This window comes from Scedosporium apiospermum (genome assembly GCF_000732125.1).
Source record: "Scedosporium apiospermum strain IHEM 14462 chromosome Unknown SEQ_SAPIO_0055, whole genome shotgun sequence".
Taxonomy (NCBI): domain Eukaryota; kingdom Fungi; phylum Ascomycota; class Sordariomycetes; order Microascales; family Microascaceae; genus Scedosporium; species Scedosporium apiospermum.
Window position 1 is genome coordinate 455,141 of NW_015971756.1, and position 15,333 is coordinate 470,473.

The 15,333-nt window shown below is 51.4% G+C and overlaps 2 protein-coding genes across 2 annotated transcripts; one reads left to right on the plus strand and one right to left on the minus strand.

The window, feature by feature from the left end:
• Positions 1–10,118: 10,118 nt before the first annotated feature.
• On the plus strand, positions 10,119–11,509 carry SAPIO_CDS1337 (uncharacterized protein; the record flags this gene model as incomplete). The annotated part of the gene is made up of 2 exons (XM_016784632.1): positions 10,119–10,284; positions 10,356–11,509. 2 exons carry the CDS (start codon positions 10,119–10,121, stop codon positions 11,507–11,509), a joined length of 1,320 nt encoding a protein of 439 aa, XP_016645748.1.
• A 396-nt stretch (positions 11,510–11,905) lies between these two features.
• SAPIO_CDS1338 (Upf0183 domain containing protein) lies at positions 11,906–13,508 on the minus strand (the record flags this gene model as incomplete). Its single annotated transcript, XM_016784633.1, has 2 exons — positions 11,906–13,401; positions 13,457–13,508. 2 exons carry the CDS (start codon positions 13,506–13,508, stop codon positions 11,906–11,908), a joined length of 1,548 nt encoding a protein of 515 aa, XP_016645749.1.
• Positions 13,509–15,333: the final 1,825 nt, after the last annotated feature.

The window sequence follows — 15,333 nt, forward strand, 5'->3', positions numbered from 1 at the left end:
ATCCTCAGATGTCTTTATTGGTCGTCGCCCGCAACCTGTGAAACATTAAATGAAGCCGTTCGTTTTTCGGGTTTCACTGAGTCAGGTGAACGCTTTTCCTTGTCGTTGCGGGGAGGAAGGGACTGGGGAACTACGCATGGTTTACGAAGTCGAAGGATCACTGCACGTCCCTCTGGAGACTAATACGAAGAAGGTGTCCTTTCGTCAAACTTGGATGAAGACAGCATCACAATCTTACAAAGTAGGGCGGTCTTCTCGGCGCGGGACCAATACGGAACAGAAGAGGAGAAGAAGAAAGAATGGGCTAGAAGCTAGAAACGCATCTCGCAAGTGCTATTATTTGCGCCAACAAAGCCTAGGAAATTGAGGTCGGGCAAGTGTCTCAAGAGGGCTTCTAGAACATTGCGGGTGATTTTCAGACTAACAAAATAAAGGCAAAAAAGAAGAAAATAGAAAAATTAATGATGGGCGCCGGGAAAGGAGCCCACTCAAGAGTAGTTTACGCGACACACCGCCGGATCTGAAGCGACGATACTTCGTACACACGATACACTTACACCCTCACTTCGGGCCTCGGACACTACCTCGGAATCGTCAACTTTCGGGAAATGTCCGCACTAAGAGCAAGATCGCGGGAAAAAAAATTTGATAGAAAAGAAGACCAACTACACTAGTGCTAGTAATAGATCGGCCCACTTAGACCGCTTTTTGACGCTTCATTTTTGATGTTACAATTGTACCCATTTCCGCCGGACAATCCGCCGTGGAATCAAACTGTGAAGCACGAAGTCGTGTAAACAGAAGGCTGCCTTGGAGATTCCATCCATGGCCATTCTTGGCACTTTCTTGGCTAATTTCAGATTTACACACCCTCCGATATCGACAAACGTCATCGGTAAAAATAGGGAAGAGTCGATTTGGAGCAAGAGTGATTGATCTGGTCAATCAGGATTACGAAGCAGTGATGACTAAAAAGCCTTCGCAACAACGAAGACATTGAGAGTTTGCGACACCGCGAAGCGCATATGCAAAACACTTTTAATCTCTCCGGACGGACCAGTATCAAACATAGGCCAGGGCTCGTCGAGAGAAGGTATTCTCACCGCAACTGTACCAACAAACACAGACGGAAGAAAAAGAAAAAAAGGTTTATCACGATGGAACACTGGAAAACCACAGGAAAAAAAAAGGCTTGGTGCTGTTGTCATCGATCAGATGACCACTTCTGATGCTCAAAAGGGATTGATGAGCTGCGCTGTCAGGGATCTGGTCAATACCCCTGCAAGATCATCGTCATTTCTGCAGGGGTGGGAGAACCAAGAAGCGCAGAGGCAGCAGAAGGGGGTGTGCGCAAGGCGAGGAAAACTTGATGGAAAACCAATCAGGACCCACCCCAACGGAGAACGAAGCAATCGAAGCAAAAAGGAACAAGAAATGTTCTTTCTCAGGACTGCCCAACGAGTGGCTGAGGTAAAAAGTTGGACCAACAAAGGTGCTGCATGCCGACGAAGCCGCCGTCTCCATTACCAAAATACCATACTAGAGGCATGGGAGCCTAGCTGCATGCATCTAAGACCGCGGTCCTCGGGGTTTTGTGTGGGAACAGGAAAAGCAATTTTTTTCCCATATCAAGGACTGGAGAAGAAAAAGACGCCGAACATGAGGCCGTGAACTAAGAACAGCCAGTCCGGATACCAGACAGAGCAACTTGCCCTTTCTCGTGGCGAGCTGAGGAGCGACTGCAGCAAGCACGGAGTGTCAAGAAGGCCTTCGTCCGGGTAATATATCGAATGGTTGAGCTGCAATGCGACCCTGGTGAAATATATCCCTTTCGGACTTTGATAGCTCTTTCCCAGGAAACAGAAACCCCCCAGGAGCGCTTTGGTCAACCCGACCAGTTGGTTGGGAAAGGGACAGCCAGCCTTAAGAATCTGTGGTAATATGCCTGAGCGAAGGTGCATCCGGCAAATTGTCGTGATTCGTAAACCCCCGTATGAGAAAGGAGCATCACTATTCTACAATGTACGTAGTTTCAAACCAAGTTCAGCACTCAAGCCCGACGATCCTGCAACTTGGTTCAACAGTCGGATGTACTCGCGTCGGAGAGTGACAAAGCGACACGATGCACCCGTCTTAACATTGTCTCGGAATCAGGCCCAGGGCCACCGCCCACTCCAACCGTCTGGAGAAGGATGTGGGGGATCTGGAGATGACACCTGGTTCTCCAATGATCCAGAAGGTGTTGTGTTAGTGTAGTGTAGGTGATATTCGGAGCATTCTACTAGCTATTATAGTGTGAGATTAGTAGTGATGAATATTTTGGGGTCTCTTACCCTTAATCTCTATCACAAATAGTAGAACCCGTAATATCTCCCAAAGTTCATCCTGTGCAAGTAATTGTCGGATGGCTGACGCCTCTCCTTTGTCGCCCGGTCCTGCAACCGGTCATTGCAAAATCCAGTTCCCGGTAATCCATTCACCTTGACCAACCTCCTTTTCACGGAATATTCCAGCAGGGTCCAGTGGACAGACCACATGTAGTGTAGATCCAGGCCTCATCAAACACACTAGCCCTCAAACGGGCCTAATCAAACTGGACAGAATCGGTTAAGAAGACTTCTTCGAGCACCAAATTGCGCCTGCCCAGCTAAACTAAAACGCTTCGTGTTCTGTCACAGGCAGTTGCACCCCACGAAATACTTTGTAAAAAGGCTGGTGGGAGTATCAAATTGATGTACTTTGTAATTACTTCGTACTTCGTACTTTGCCCTAATCCCAGGAACGCGTCCCTTCGAAGGTACCTCATCACTTGATGGACCTCGAGTGAGACGATTTTTTCTCCCTTGGTGCAAGAACTGATTCATTTCTGTCGCTGCCACAAGAATCAGTGCGTTTTGCTGCAAACATTCGAAAAAAAAAAAAAAAAAATAAATAAAGGGGTGGCCCAGGCAGCCGTGATACTTCAACCACAATCTTCAAGGGAAATTATCGTCAGGTTACTGTGTAATAAAGAAGCCCCAGCAAGAGTCTCCAAAAAATTCCATTTCCTGCAGGCCTGGTTTGCCAGCTCATCAGTGCCAATAAACTTGTGAGTCATACTACTGGTGTTTACTTGGAATTTCCATGTAGCCTGGTCGTATGTGCCATGGGAGTGTGCAGAATGAGTGGGTGCATCACATCGACGGGCGACGATGGTCGCATGCCGCGGGTCACAGGTCGCAGGAACTCGTTCGCATACGGCGGGCCCTGGTGTAAATCCAAACACACGATAGGTCTGCGGAGGCCAAATTGTCAAGCCCGAGGAGATTAACCAGGCAAACATCTGAGATGGCCTGGCATCGGAACTCTGCAGCAGACCAGCAAACCCCTGGTTCGGCCCAAATGAAACCCTAATCAATATCCCAACGCTTCAATGCGTGGTCCGTGGCACTTTGTATCCATAGGGCGGTGACCAGAGCCCTGAGTATATGCTTCATATCGGAACAAGGTACGAATCAAAGCTCAATGGCATGAGGGCTTCAGGCGCAAGCCCTGGGCTGGAGTGTATTAGTTGACATCCATCAATTATCAATACTTGATTACCGTAAGGCTGCATGCAGGAGGATCAGCTTGCGGGGAGGTTTGACAGCCAGCACAGCTCGGTCGGCGCTAGCCTACCCAAGCCTCCGGAAATTGCAACCTTCCCAACCCACCAAATTTTTCTTCAGATCGGCTGGTTGGAGATGGGACAATAACGGGGAAAAGTACTGCCTCGTAATCAAGAGTCCTTCAAACGTTGTTTCTGGAGGTTGCCTCAAGGCTCCTGCTGTGGATGTTGTCATCCTGGATGTTCCCTGAGCATTCCTCTTCTTGAATAGGATCCCCGGACCGGTGATTTCCGGAGAGCTAGGGACACCTTGGCTGGCAGGGAAACAGGTCGAAACCCACCAGCCTCAGATGAACTGGAGGCTGGATGTCGTCTGGTCTGCTTAACATGTCTGAAAACGGCATCATGAACTTTGCTTCCACGTGTCCCGCAACGTATCGCAAACTCTCGACGGCTAGGGCCAGGATCTAAGGGGGAGGGAGAAAATCTGGCGATTTTCAGGACGACGCCGAAAACCCAAGCGCCACAAATCGCCAATTATAGAGAAAATAGCCCGGTTTTGCGCCCCTCGATCATTCCTAATTCGAGAGAAATCCCCGCCGCTCGTAAAGCTTACTTACCTTTCATCCCTTTTTGCATGAGCTGAACGACACAGCCGAATGTGCGGTTGTGATACCCCGCGTTCGGATTCGGCCGTCCAGCTTGTGGCTTGCCTGGCGTTCTGTCTCCATCATCAGCCCAGGCTGAGTTTGTACGTCGTCAAGTTTTTGGGGCGTGCGATAGGACTTCGGCGAACGGAACGCCAGGCCTTACATTTGATGAATCCCTAGAACGGCCGCGGAGCGGCGTCTGGCGGGCGTTTCAACCATGGCGTCCTCGGTTTTGTTAGCCTGTCGCCCTTGGCTCGAAGCCCAATGGCTCGGCGACGAGCAATGGGAACACAACGACGGGAGCGTGCGGAAGGACGCCTCCTGCGAGTTTCCAAAAAAGCAATGTACACGACATCTAATAACATGTATGTAAATCACTTCGTCTGGCCGGCCCAAACGTCCTGGGGGCGGAGGAGTAGCATAAAATCCATGTGGAGCGACACTTCGTATCCGTTCGGTGAGGAACCATTTGACGCCAAAGTTGCTCGGTTTAATTATTGTCTGATGTCACCAAGAAAAGGCGGACATGCGTTGGCGATCAAGGCAGCAGCAAAGGCAGGCTGTAACTCCAATTGTAACTCTGGAGCAACTCTCGCTGTCTCATGCTCATCGCATCGCACGGGCTGCTGCGACGCAGGATGTCGAGGACACAGACCAGATCAAGATCTGTTCTTCTCAGAATATGTCGGCAGCATGAAGTAGGTGGTGGTCTGTTTCTCGCAGGACCCCTATTTCTCTGCTGTGAACCCACTGTCTCTCTGCAGAATATCTCCGACTTGTTACGATCCGCAGACTTTACTGTGCCTGTGCTCGATTGCCCAGCTGCAGCTGGACGGGGAATCTAAAGGCATGGCATGTGCTGGACTTCCTATCCTGAACTGTTTTGACGGCCTCATACGAAGGAGTGTTATGCTCTCGCGTATGGAGTGGGCAAATATATAACGCTAAAGTTCTAAATTTGGTGCTTGAACAGGGAGCAGGGAGTTTTCTCATCACAAACCTCAACAACTCTACTTTGTACTTCGTTCGAAGCGAAGACCCAAAGTAGGGCGTTGTTTAAAGTGATGGCCTGATAGTGTACTTCGTGCGCCCGAGACCTCACCTCCACAAGGAATGGACTGTTGGAATGTAATTTCCAGCGGCAGACCTTCGACGAATATTCGATGCAGGAGGGCAAGGACTAGTCCCTCTGGGGAGATGTAACCATATTACGTGTGCGATCTCGGCATTGGGCTTGATGAGGCAGGACAAACAAATCAAACAGAAATTTTTTTTCATTAAAATTAGACACTGCACAGAGTACATTAGTGTGCCAGGGCAGACCTAATGAATAGAGGCCCACTCTCCTGAGACTGGCATCAACAATCGTCGTCCGCTACAGATGAGCATTGAATAATTTTAGGGGTCCAGATTTTTTTTTTCCCTGTGCATTTCCCCTAATTAACGCCATGTGCGTTTTGAGCCGTGTGCATTTCAGGGAAGGTTGGCGCATGGATGAACAGATAGTCAAGGCATCAAAATTAGCATTATTGATCCTTACGAGGTACGGAGGTTTACAAAGTTGAACGAGATACACAGGTAATATCATCCAGGTTCCGGCGTACCAACTCGCGTCTCAGTTACTGTATCGGTCGATGTGGTAGAGAACCCGTGTCCCAGACAGCAAGGAATGTGTACGTCTTAAACCAAATGCCGTAACTTTAGATTTGGCCGTTCGTGCCGGTGACGTGACGATTATCCACGTATGCTAACTGTTAGAGAGGGAATGTTGATCTCAGCAACAATGAACCAAGTGAGCATCGGACCCACATATGAGGAACAGGAACGACAACAATTTTGGATGGACCAGACTTTTGCTGGGCGCTTGTTGTGAGAGCGTGGGTCCTGCGCATAGTGTGTTGGATTCAGGAAAATAACCTGGAAAACTGCTTAAGAAACTTGGCAGAGTGCCTTAGTATTATCTCTTAAAATCCCGTCGCCGCATTGCTGACCATGGTTGGCTTGGCTGGCCAAGAAAAGGCTTCAAGAAGTGCAATGTAATGTGTAATAAGTCCAGTGTAAGTGTAGAACAGTGCTGTACTTCGTATTGTGCTGAACAATGTGATTGACTGACCACGGTGCGTTTCAGTCTTTTAGGGGGCTTGTCCTCAACCTCAGTTCAATCAATTGACCAAGTCAATAGTCAACAGACAGCGGAATGAATCAATCAAAATTAGGTGTACGAAGTACTTCGTACCCTGTCCTCTGCCAAATCCTTTCAGCTTAATCGACACCCCCATGTGGCCTCGGGGCGGAGGAAGACCCACACGCCCCACCCTAATTCCACGCCCCCCCAGTTGCCATTTTGCGCTGGGCAACAAAGTACAAAGTCCCAATGTACTGATTTTAGAGAGGTACCTGACCTGGGGACATGGCTTGGCACGACACCCCCTTTCCCTGTAACTCAATTGTCTCGTACGAGCCTTGGCCAGGCACTTGCTTTCGCGCTGGGTTTTGGCAGGCACCTCTTTTTTCTTTATTCTACTCTTCACCCCACCCCCGGTAATCTCGTCTTCTATACATAAGGAGCGATCATCTCCCACCATCTGACCTTGTTCATTCTTCTCTCTCAGCATTCAGACATTGTGAAGTATATATATCCTTCGAAGATCCTCCAACCTTCAGACGATCAAGTCAACTGGCTCTACTCAACTACTACTCTCTCCACTTACACCAACACAACAGACACTCATCTGCTCAAGACTTACACACATCCACACACCGACCAACCAACCAACCCACAAGACCACTTCTCGAGGAACAGATACCCTCGACAACTCTTCCAATTAACCGCACTCCAAACAAACAATCACAATGGCCGTTTCCGCCGTCTACGAGATGCCCGCCCAGCGACCTTCTCAGCTTCCTCCTTGCCCCGGCCCCCCGCCGAGCAGGCCCCTCCCTCCTCTTCCCAAGAAGAGTTAAATGGGAGAGTATGGAGTCCACTGCCTCTACCGCTTTCTACTACTCGCCTCTCAGCAACACTTTCTTCGGAATCGTTCCCTGATCTTATCGCACCCTGGTCTACAACACATCGGCTTGCGTTTGCGCCTTTCTCTACCGTCCTTTCAACAGTCTTCCTCTCGAGTCTAAACAAGTTTCCAACCGTCCGAGTACCAACCACCGCCCCGACAGGAGATGTTTTAAAGGCGGTCAATATTGGAAGGCTACCCTTCGTCCCCCGCGTTGAATTATTAACTCTGTGATGTTGATAATGCTGCGGGGGGTGCGTGGGTCCTTGCATGCATCCTCATTGATTGGTTTACGCAGGCAAGTCCCAGCCGAGCCATAGATGAACAAAGAGAGCGGCATGCTGCAGCCTGCAGCACGGAAAATCCCCAACCCGCCTCTCTCGACTTGGAGCACTGGATGAAACATTACGCGCCCTGTGGACTCGTACACGCGGCTGCGCTCCCTGCTTCCCCTTCCTGCCGGTTATGCACTCTTCGACATATCCTACCCGTCGCTACAATACGCTTTATAATGCTGCTTATCGCACTTATCTTTACATCGGTTTTAATCATTTGCGCTCTGCATCCGTCTTTATCTCTTTTACTTTTTTGGAGCGGGGTGTTTCATTGGAGGGTCTCGACCCTACATCTGTATTATTACACTCGGAGAGGATGCAGCTACTTCCTCTTGTTCTCGGGCCTTGCCCGTGGCGGGGAGGGGCATCTTTTCATCTTCTTGGATACCCCATTTTACTATCATGCGCATTTTTTTTCTTTCTTTTTTCTTTCGCAATTGGATATGAGTCAGGAGAAATTGTTGAAGTGATTGGATGTTAATGATTTGGACCAGCATTGATGGTCTGGGGATATAGAAAAATTCGGATTGATTTGGGAATATTGGCCCCCAGGAGTTTGAGAAACGCATTGATGTACTATAAGTCCGCTCTTAATGGGCGTTGACAATGGAATTGCTTTTTCCTTTGAATTTTAATACACGACACGAGGATTATCATCCCCAAACTAAAATATTCCTTCGCAATGGGCCGTGCTTCTTAATTTCTTGATTTATGCTCTTGCACGGTATTAAAGCTGTGTGACATCTTGAAGCATTCTTAGCAAGCTGCCAAACAGCTTATGGGCCGAGGCTCGCGGGCCCTTGATGCAGCCCTTCCGATCCGCGCATGCGACCTTGAAGACGACCAGCTTTCGAGGCCGCGTACGCGCTCGCCAGTTTCGACGCCGGGTAATCCGATGACACCTGTATCAAACAACCGGAAACGATGAAGTCTCCCCCTCGAAAGATACTCACGAACACGCACGGTTGCAATATGGAATGACGCCCTAACCGCGTACGACTGTGGCAGCTATATTTGGGCCAGGGCCATACTTAGCACAGCTTACGAAGTTTGTTTCTTGACTTCTTTAGCAGATTTAAACGCTTATGGAGAGCTTCCAAGTTGAGCTCCTTACAGCCCGGCTTGCATGTTTTTTTTTTTTTTTTTTTTTTTTTTTTTTTTCGTTTGCTGCCCCTTAATGTCCCAACCTGGCACGGACGGTAGCCAAGCGCATTTTTACTCGCTCTGCTAATGGACTTGTCAGCGCCTAGGATCGAAGCGAGTGCACTATTTGACGTCCCCCGCACTGATCCCCAGAGGAGTGGACGCTTGCTGCCAAGAAAGGAATCATCTTGGCATACGACTCGTTTATCTTTCTCAGTCCGTAAAGAGTGAAAAGAGTGCACATAGCCGAGTAAGACAGGAACGCCCTCAAGGGGATTATGATGAGGCGGATCTGTCCTAGTAAACCCTATCAAGGCCCGGGTGAGAAACGGACCCTTCGGATTGGGGATAGTTTTGGCTGGGGGAGACGGGGCGTCCGACGAGGCGCTCGCTGCCGATTCCCCTTTCGAAGCTGTTCTCGGGTAAACCGCAAGGGGTGGAACAAGGGCAGGCGGGCTAAAGACAGATCAAATGGGCGATAATTTGCTAAAAAGACACGGCGTAATGTGCAAGTACAAAGGTTAATCCATGGAGCTATCCCTGTTGTGGGAGAGGTTGCGAAGTGGGAGGTAAACTCGAGCTGAGCAGGTCAGTGCCATCAGACAGGTGCGAACGGGACGTGATGACATGGAGGCGCCGGGTGCCGCCGAGCCGACCGATCATGGTCCGGGGGGCCGAAGCCATCGTAGATAGTTTGCGAGTCTACCTCCGGTATGAGTACCATTTGAGAGTGTATACATCGTTTCAAGATCGGAGAGTGTGGGCTTTGGGATGACGAGAGGGCGCCATTGAAGCCTTGCTGGGGTCTAACTTTGGCTTCGTTCTTGGATACAAGCTTGATGAGACGATAGAAAAGCTAAAAATGCGACGATCGACGACGTCACTGCCTCTTTCCGGTCATCGACAACTCCTCGGCAGGGGCGGACGTGGATGAATGAGGTTCGGATTGCATCGACGGCGTTTGAGTAGGCGCCGGACTCGATTATTGGTTTGTTTTGGGAAACCTTGACATCATTCTTGGGGGAGGGCCTTTCTTGGCGAGGGAAGGCATCGAATGAGCTGAGCTGAAATTTGGCCAGGGTCTTGAAGGTCAAAGCGACATTATAGTTTGTAGATCTTTACCACACCTTCTAGGTACCTGGTACCATGCGGGCTGATGAAGGCGCTGTCTTGCGTTATCGATAAGCTGCTCCATGTGCGCCGTGCACAGATCAACCGCGACAGTGATAACCTCACACGCGCTAAAAATTCAGTCTCGCAACATCGAGCACTTCCACCACCAGATCACACCCCTCCAGCGCCTGCTCTACCCCGGGCACGAATAGCTTCTCACCCGTCCTTCCCCTATCTACACCCCTTTTAACCGGGCGCCTCCGGAGTTATACCCAAGCGCATGGCGTCATTCGAGCTTCATGTATGGGGCAATGCCTTTGGCCTCGAGTCCATTGACACCGAGTGTCTTGCCGCCGTCAAGTACTGCTCCCAAGTCTTCCGGGGCCGGGGAAAGAGCTCCCAATGGAACTTAGTCGAGAGCAGCGACCCCTCAATATGTCCGGACCGTATGTTTACACCCCCTATAGCAGTGTATCAACCCCACAAGAGAACTAGACTGACTCGTCCCACACCGTAGATCGTCTACCCGCCCTTCTCCATGACGGCGCCTGGACCAGCGGCTACCGACACATCGTCACATACCTCGCGCGCCACCTAAACCTCCCCGAAACCCTGAACCCCGCCCAGCGCGCCGATGCTCTCGCCTACGAGACGTACCTCACCTCACGCGCCTCGGCCCTCGTCGACCTATCGCTCTACGCCTCCTCGACGAACTGGTCCGCCACGACACGTCCCGCGTACAGCTCCATCCTACCCTTCCCTCTTACGTGGACGGTACCGCCGGCGCTCCGTGCCGAGGCCGTGCGACGTGTCGAGAGGTTCGGCTTTAGCGAGATGGAGGCCGATGGGCGGGATGATGATGAGGAGGACGAGGAGGAGGAGGAAAAGGCTCCAGCGTTTAGGTGGAAGGGGCTCACGAGGAGGAGGAAGACTGTCGTGGAGTCGATGACGGCTGAGCAGATGGTTGGAATTAGGCTATATTCCTTTGCTAAGGATGCGCTTCAGACGATACGAGACGGGGTCGTGGATGGGACCGTCATCGTCGGTGACGAGGGAGAGTACTCCGCAACAGCATGGTTGCTCTACGCCCACCTCGCGTTGATGCTCGCCCCGGAAGTGCCCCAGTGTTGGCTACGCACTCTCCTCCGCAGCGACTTCCCCCAACTCGTAGACTTCTACACCAAGATTAACACATCACCCACCACCACCGCCCCCTCCTCGAGCGAACTAATCCCGACCACCCCTCACAAGCACACCCTCCTCTCCACAACCGCCCGCTTCCTCCACCACGTCATCCAATCCATCCCCACCCTCGGCCCAATCTACACCACCGAATGGCGCCGCCGCACAACCGAAAAAATCCGCGGCCTAGACGCCCGCTCCTCCTTCCTACTCTCCGCTACCGTCTCCGCTGTGCCCACTGTCGCGTACCTCTACAGCCTTGCCGCGAGCGGGTTGCGGCCCGGGCCGAAGATTAAGGCGCGCCCTCATGTTTGGTATGTTGAGAGGCAGGGGCGCGGGCTGGGGAGGTTTGGGGAGATTGGCGCCATGTTGGATTTTACGATGAGTGCTGTTGGTGGAACTGGGACGGGTGGGGAAGGGTGGGGGTTTGGGACTTCGGAGTTTGCGGTTCAGGCGGGGAGGGATGTTGAGGTAGAGGCGAGGCCATAAGGAATGGGAATAGATCGTGATGCGCCACGGAGGATGTAAGAGTAGATTGTCCGAACCTGGTAAACCGGGTTCCCCTGTATACATGCCGAGTTGTGTTAAACCAGTAGATAGAACACGAGATTTAATCAATGTCTCTTCCACAAGAAGAATAAGTTTCCAACCCAGATCTCTATTAAAATATACGCTGCCCATCCGTTTAGTTATGTTTACTGGGAATGATAAACGGTAAATGCAGCAACCACATGCAAGTCCGTATCCGCTGATCACACCCACCAGAATCCAAATCCCCCCCAGCCGAAATGCCATCAAAAGAACTTCATCATGCCTACGTACGCCGCAACGCAAAACGAAAAGAACCAAAGATGATCCATGCAGGTCTACCATAGGCTGAGCCCATTAAAAGACAGTAACAGTGTTCACGTATCCGTTGCGAAGCACCTCAAACACCAACCCCGGAAAGCCATACAGCGTCGTGGTCGAATCGTCGCTCCCATCCGCACCCTTGGGCAAGTTGGCAGCGGCCGTGGCGCTGCTGTCCTCCCAGCCGCCGAGCAACTCGCAGCTGCTCCCCGGACTATCCCCCCATCCGCGGTTCAGCACCATGCCCCGCTGGTGATTCTCGCCTTCACCAGGGGGGTACAGAGGTCTCCATCGCTCGTTGAGGCTCTCCTCGATATCGGTGAACTTCGTCTCCGAGTTGGGACTGGGCGTATCATTTGCCCCGTCCTCGAGGTAGGCAATGTCCCAAGGGCAGCGGCGGTGGCGGTTGAATTCGTACGAGCCCGGGATGTTTCCGTGGAGGACGAGTTTTGTGGCGACGAGCCGGTCGGAGTTCGTGCTTTTGGTGTGACTCTCCGGGATGATTCCTTTACCTTGTTCGCCGGGCGGACGTTTAGATGGGGGGACGGGCGTAGAAACGAGAATATCGAAGCCTTGGTAGAAGTAATTGTAGAAGCACTCGCCGGACACACTTCCGGAAGCTTCTTCCTCGACTACGTCCTCATCGTTTGTGTCTTCGGAGCCGGTCATCAAGGAGGACTGGTCTGTATCCGTGAGGTCATCTGGTCGGCCGCCGGTCTCGCCAGGGTCTCCCCCGCCCACCGCGTGCCGTAGTTTATGAATCGTCATCCTCTTGTCATTCTTTCGGTAAATTGCATCCGGGGGACCGAGCTCGATTACGAGTTCCTGGGGTGTGGTTTCACCAAGGCTAATCCAGGTCGAGGAGTTGGTCCATTTCCGGAAGAGCTGTAACTTTCCTCCTCCCCATATCTTCACCAACGATATCTCATCGGGCGAGACGTCTTTAGTTCGTGGTAATGCGGGGTTGGACTTGATACTCGGTAATATCGCAGTCCACAGCGTTTGCCGGGCTTCTGCCCAGGACGGCCCATCGAAGACCGCCATCGAGGTTGCCGTTTGGTTGGGAGAGGCCGATAGCAAGGAAACCACATCTTTGTCAGGAGAATATCTCGACGCGGGCAGTTTGAACGTGAATGCGACGCCGGGGTACGATAGAACATAGACACCTGTATCCGATCCGTCTTCTCCATTAGGCGGAATGTATTCTCCTGCATAGGTCGGCCCCAACAGTTTGTGGTAGATGTGCTTAAATGACGGTCCGCCAGCATCGCCTGCAGCCGGGGCTGCTGAACCTGGGCGGACTAGGTCACGATCATTAAAGGTGATGTGGTTTCGAGTGAAATCGATCACTTCGATGAGGCGTAGGCGCTGTTGGGCGCCATCGAAGCGGAGACGGAGGCCGTTTGCGGGGAGGTTAACGGTTACGGGCTCGTGGACGGGCTGTTCTCGGGAATAGAGGAGCTCGAGCTGCGGGAAGCGCGTTGGTTCTGCCTTTAGGCGTGTGAGAACAGAGTGGAGGGAGGCACCGAGCGCTACCGAGCAGTTAGTAGCTTTGCCCGCTCAGCACAGATGTCCGGTTTTACATACGTAGGAATCCCAGCGCTCTCTTTGGGTAGAGCTGGCCTGTGAATAAAGTCATGGTGCACTGCGCGCGACGTGAAATCTAAGGAAACGGAGAGCTGAAGCGGCTGACGAACAGGCGACGAGTAATGTCTAGGGACGCGGGGCCCATGGGCGTTGCGGGGTGGAGATGCCGCGGGCCATGCGTTTGCGGGGGAATGGGATGCGATGGCTTCTCTTTCGTGCTACTAATCTAATAAAGATTGTCTCTCGTTTGGAAAGTTTGGAAGTCGCACGAAGAAGGCGAAGACAGAGAGCACTTGAGACTGAACGTTCATGCGCGCCCAGCCATGTGATAAAGGTGCGGGGTGGAAGTTGCAGCAGCCTGGATGTTGGAGTTCAAAGTACACGGTACATTCTTGCCGCCCACTTTAACTACGTCATACAAGTCCAATGACTGGCATCTCGCTGTTCTAAGTTATAAGCCCTGGTCCTGCTCCGGCAACGACAACACCGGACCATGGCTGCCTCTATAGAAGCCGCGAAAGACGCGTATAAGTAAAATAATTCTCTCTCTCTCTCTTGACATATTGATGATTCAACCGGTACGTAACCTGTGGCGTGGAATTCGTGGGAGCCAACTCCCTCCCATGACCATCAGCCGCTCTGCTTGCATGTGCAGCTGACATAATAAAGCAATTCCCCAAATGTAATCCCCATCTTGCATCCATGCAGACTTGACCCAGAGGTGTAACAGTGGTAGCATTGCAATTCCCAGTTCTAGCAAACTGTACCGAGGTAGTGTGTCACTACGTGATGTTTCATTTAGACCTCTCTCGTGCGAACTTCCTTTTCATCAGATAGAATGAATAACTGGATCTACTCATGACCATTGCTTCGAAAACACGCGGCCCTTCGCAAAGGACGTTGGGCGGAGTCGAAGGGCAAGGATTACGACTATTGAACCAAATGGAACCCAAATGGAACATCATGTAGTGAGGCACCACGGCTCGCTGGAAATAGTAATTGCCATGCCACCACTGCTACGCCTCTGAGTCAAGTCTTGTATGTGTGTGTAAAATGGGGATATGATTATTCTAAGTTCTATTTAACAAAGGGGCGGCTCGGGGAGTCCCTTTTATCTTGGGGGGTTGTCTTATATAAGCGACTGTGCCACGGACCACGGAAGAGACGACAGCGATCTGAGTTGACTTCAAGTTCATAGAACTAGTTTACTTAGTAGCATGTAACTTTAGAACATCCATACCGGCATCAGTTTCAAGAGGGTACTTTCGCATAACTTGGTTGACGACGTCCACCCACCGACTTAGAATAGTCCGACGACCAAAGAGAGCTTTCTGTATTCCCACCACTCAAGCCAAAAGCCCGCCGACTCCTAGTCGATAATACCCGTTACGTCCCCATTTTTGCCATCGACTAGAGAATCTTCCCAAAGGTCTGCGTGGGCAAATGACATGCTATGATTATCGGAGAACTAGGTGCGATATTGATCTGCTGCCTCTGGCTTTGGGTACTTTCGCACCGGGGCGACAGGGAAATCGTGGAATTCAGCCGCGGTTTTGAAGGGCCCAGAGGCAAACAAGTTGCTAACCCGATGGTCATAGATAGGTCCCGAGCAACCCTATCCGTCTAGGTTCGGGCGGGCGAATTGCGTGTAGTTGCTCAAAGTACGATTTTAGCTGGCGCGGAAAGTATTGCTCATTCCTAGTCCAGTTGATCCCCAGATAACTGTCCCATGCGAAACCAGCCTTCAAAGTCCCAAGCCGTGCTCAATTTCAAAGTCCCTCCAACGCAACGAAGTCTAGTGTGAGTCTGGGGAATGCGGTGACTAATGTGTGGCGTCGTGGCGTATTTCAGCATCCAATGATGAGTCATTCGACGCC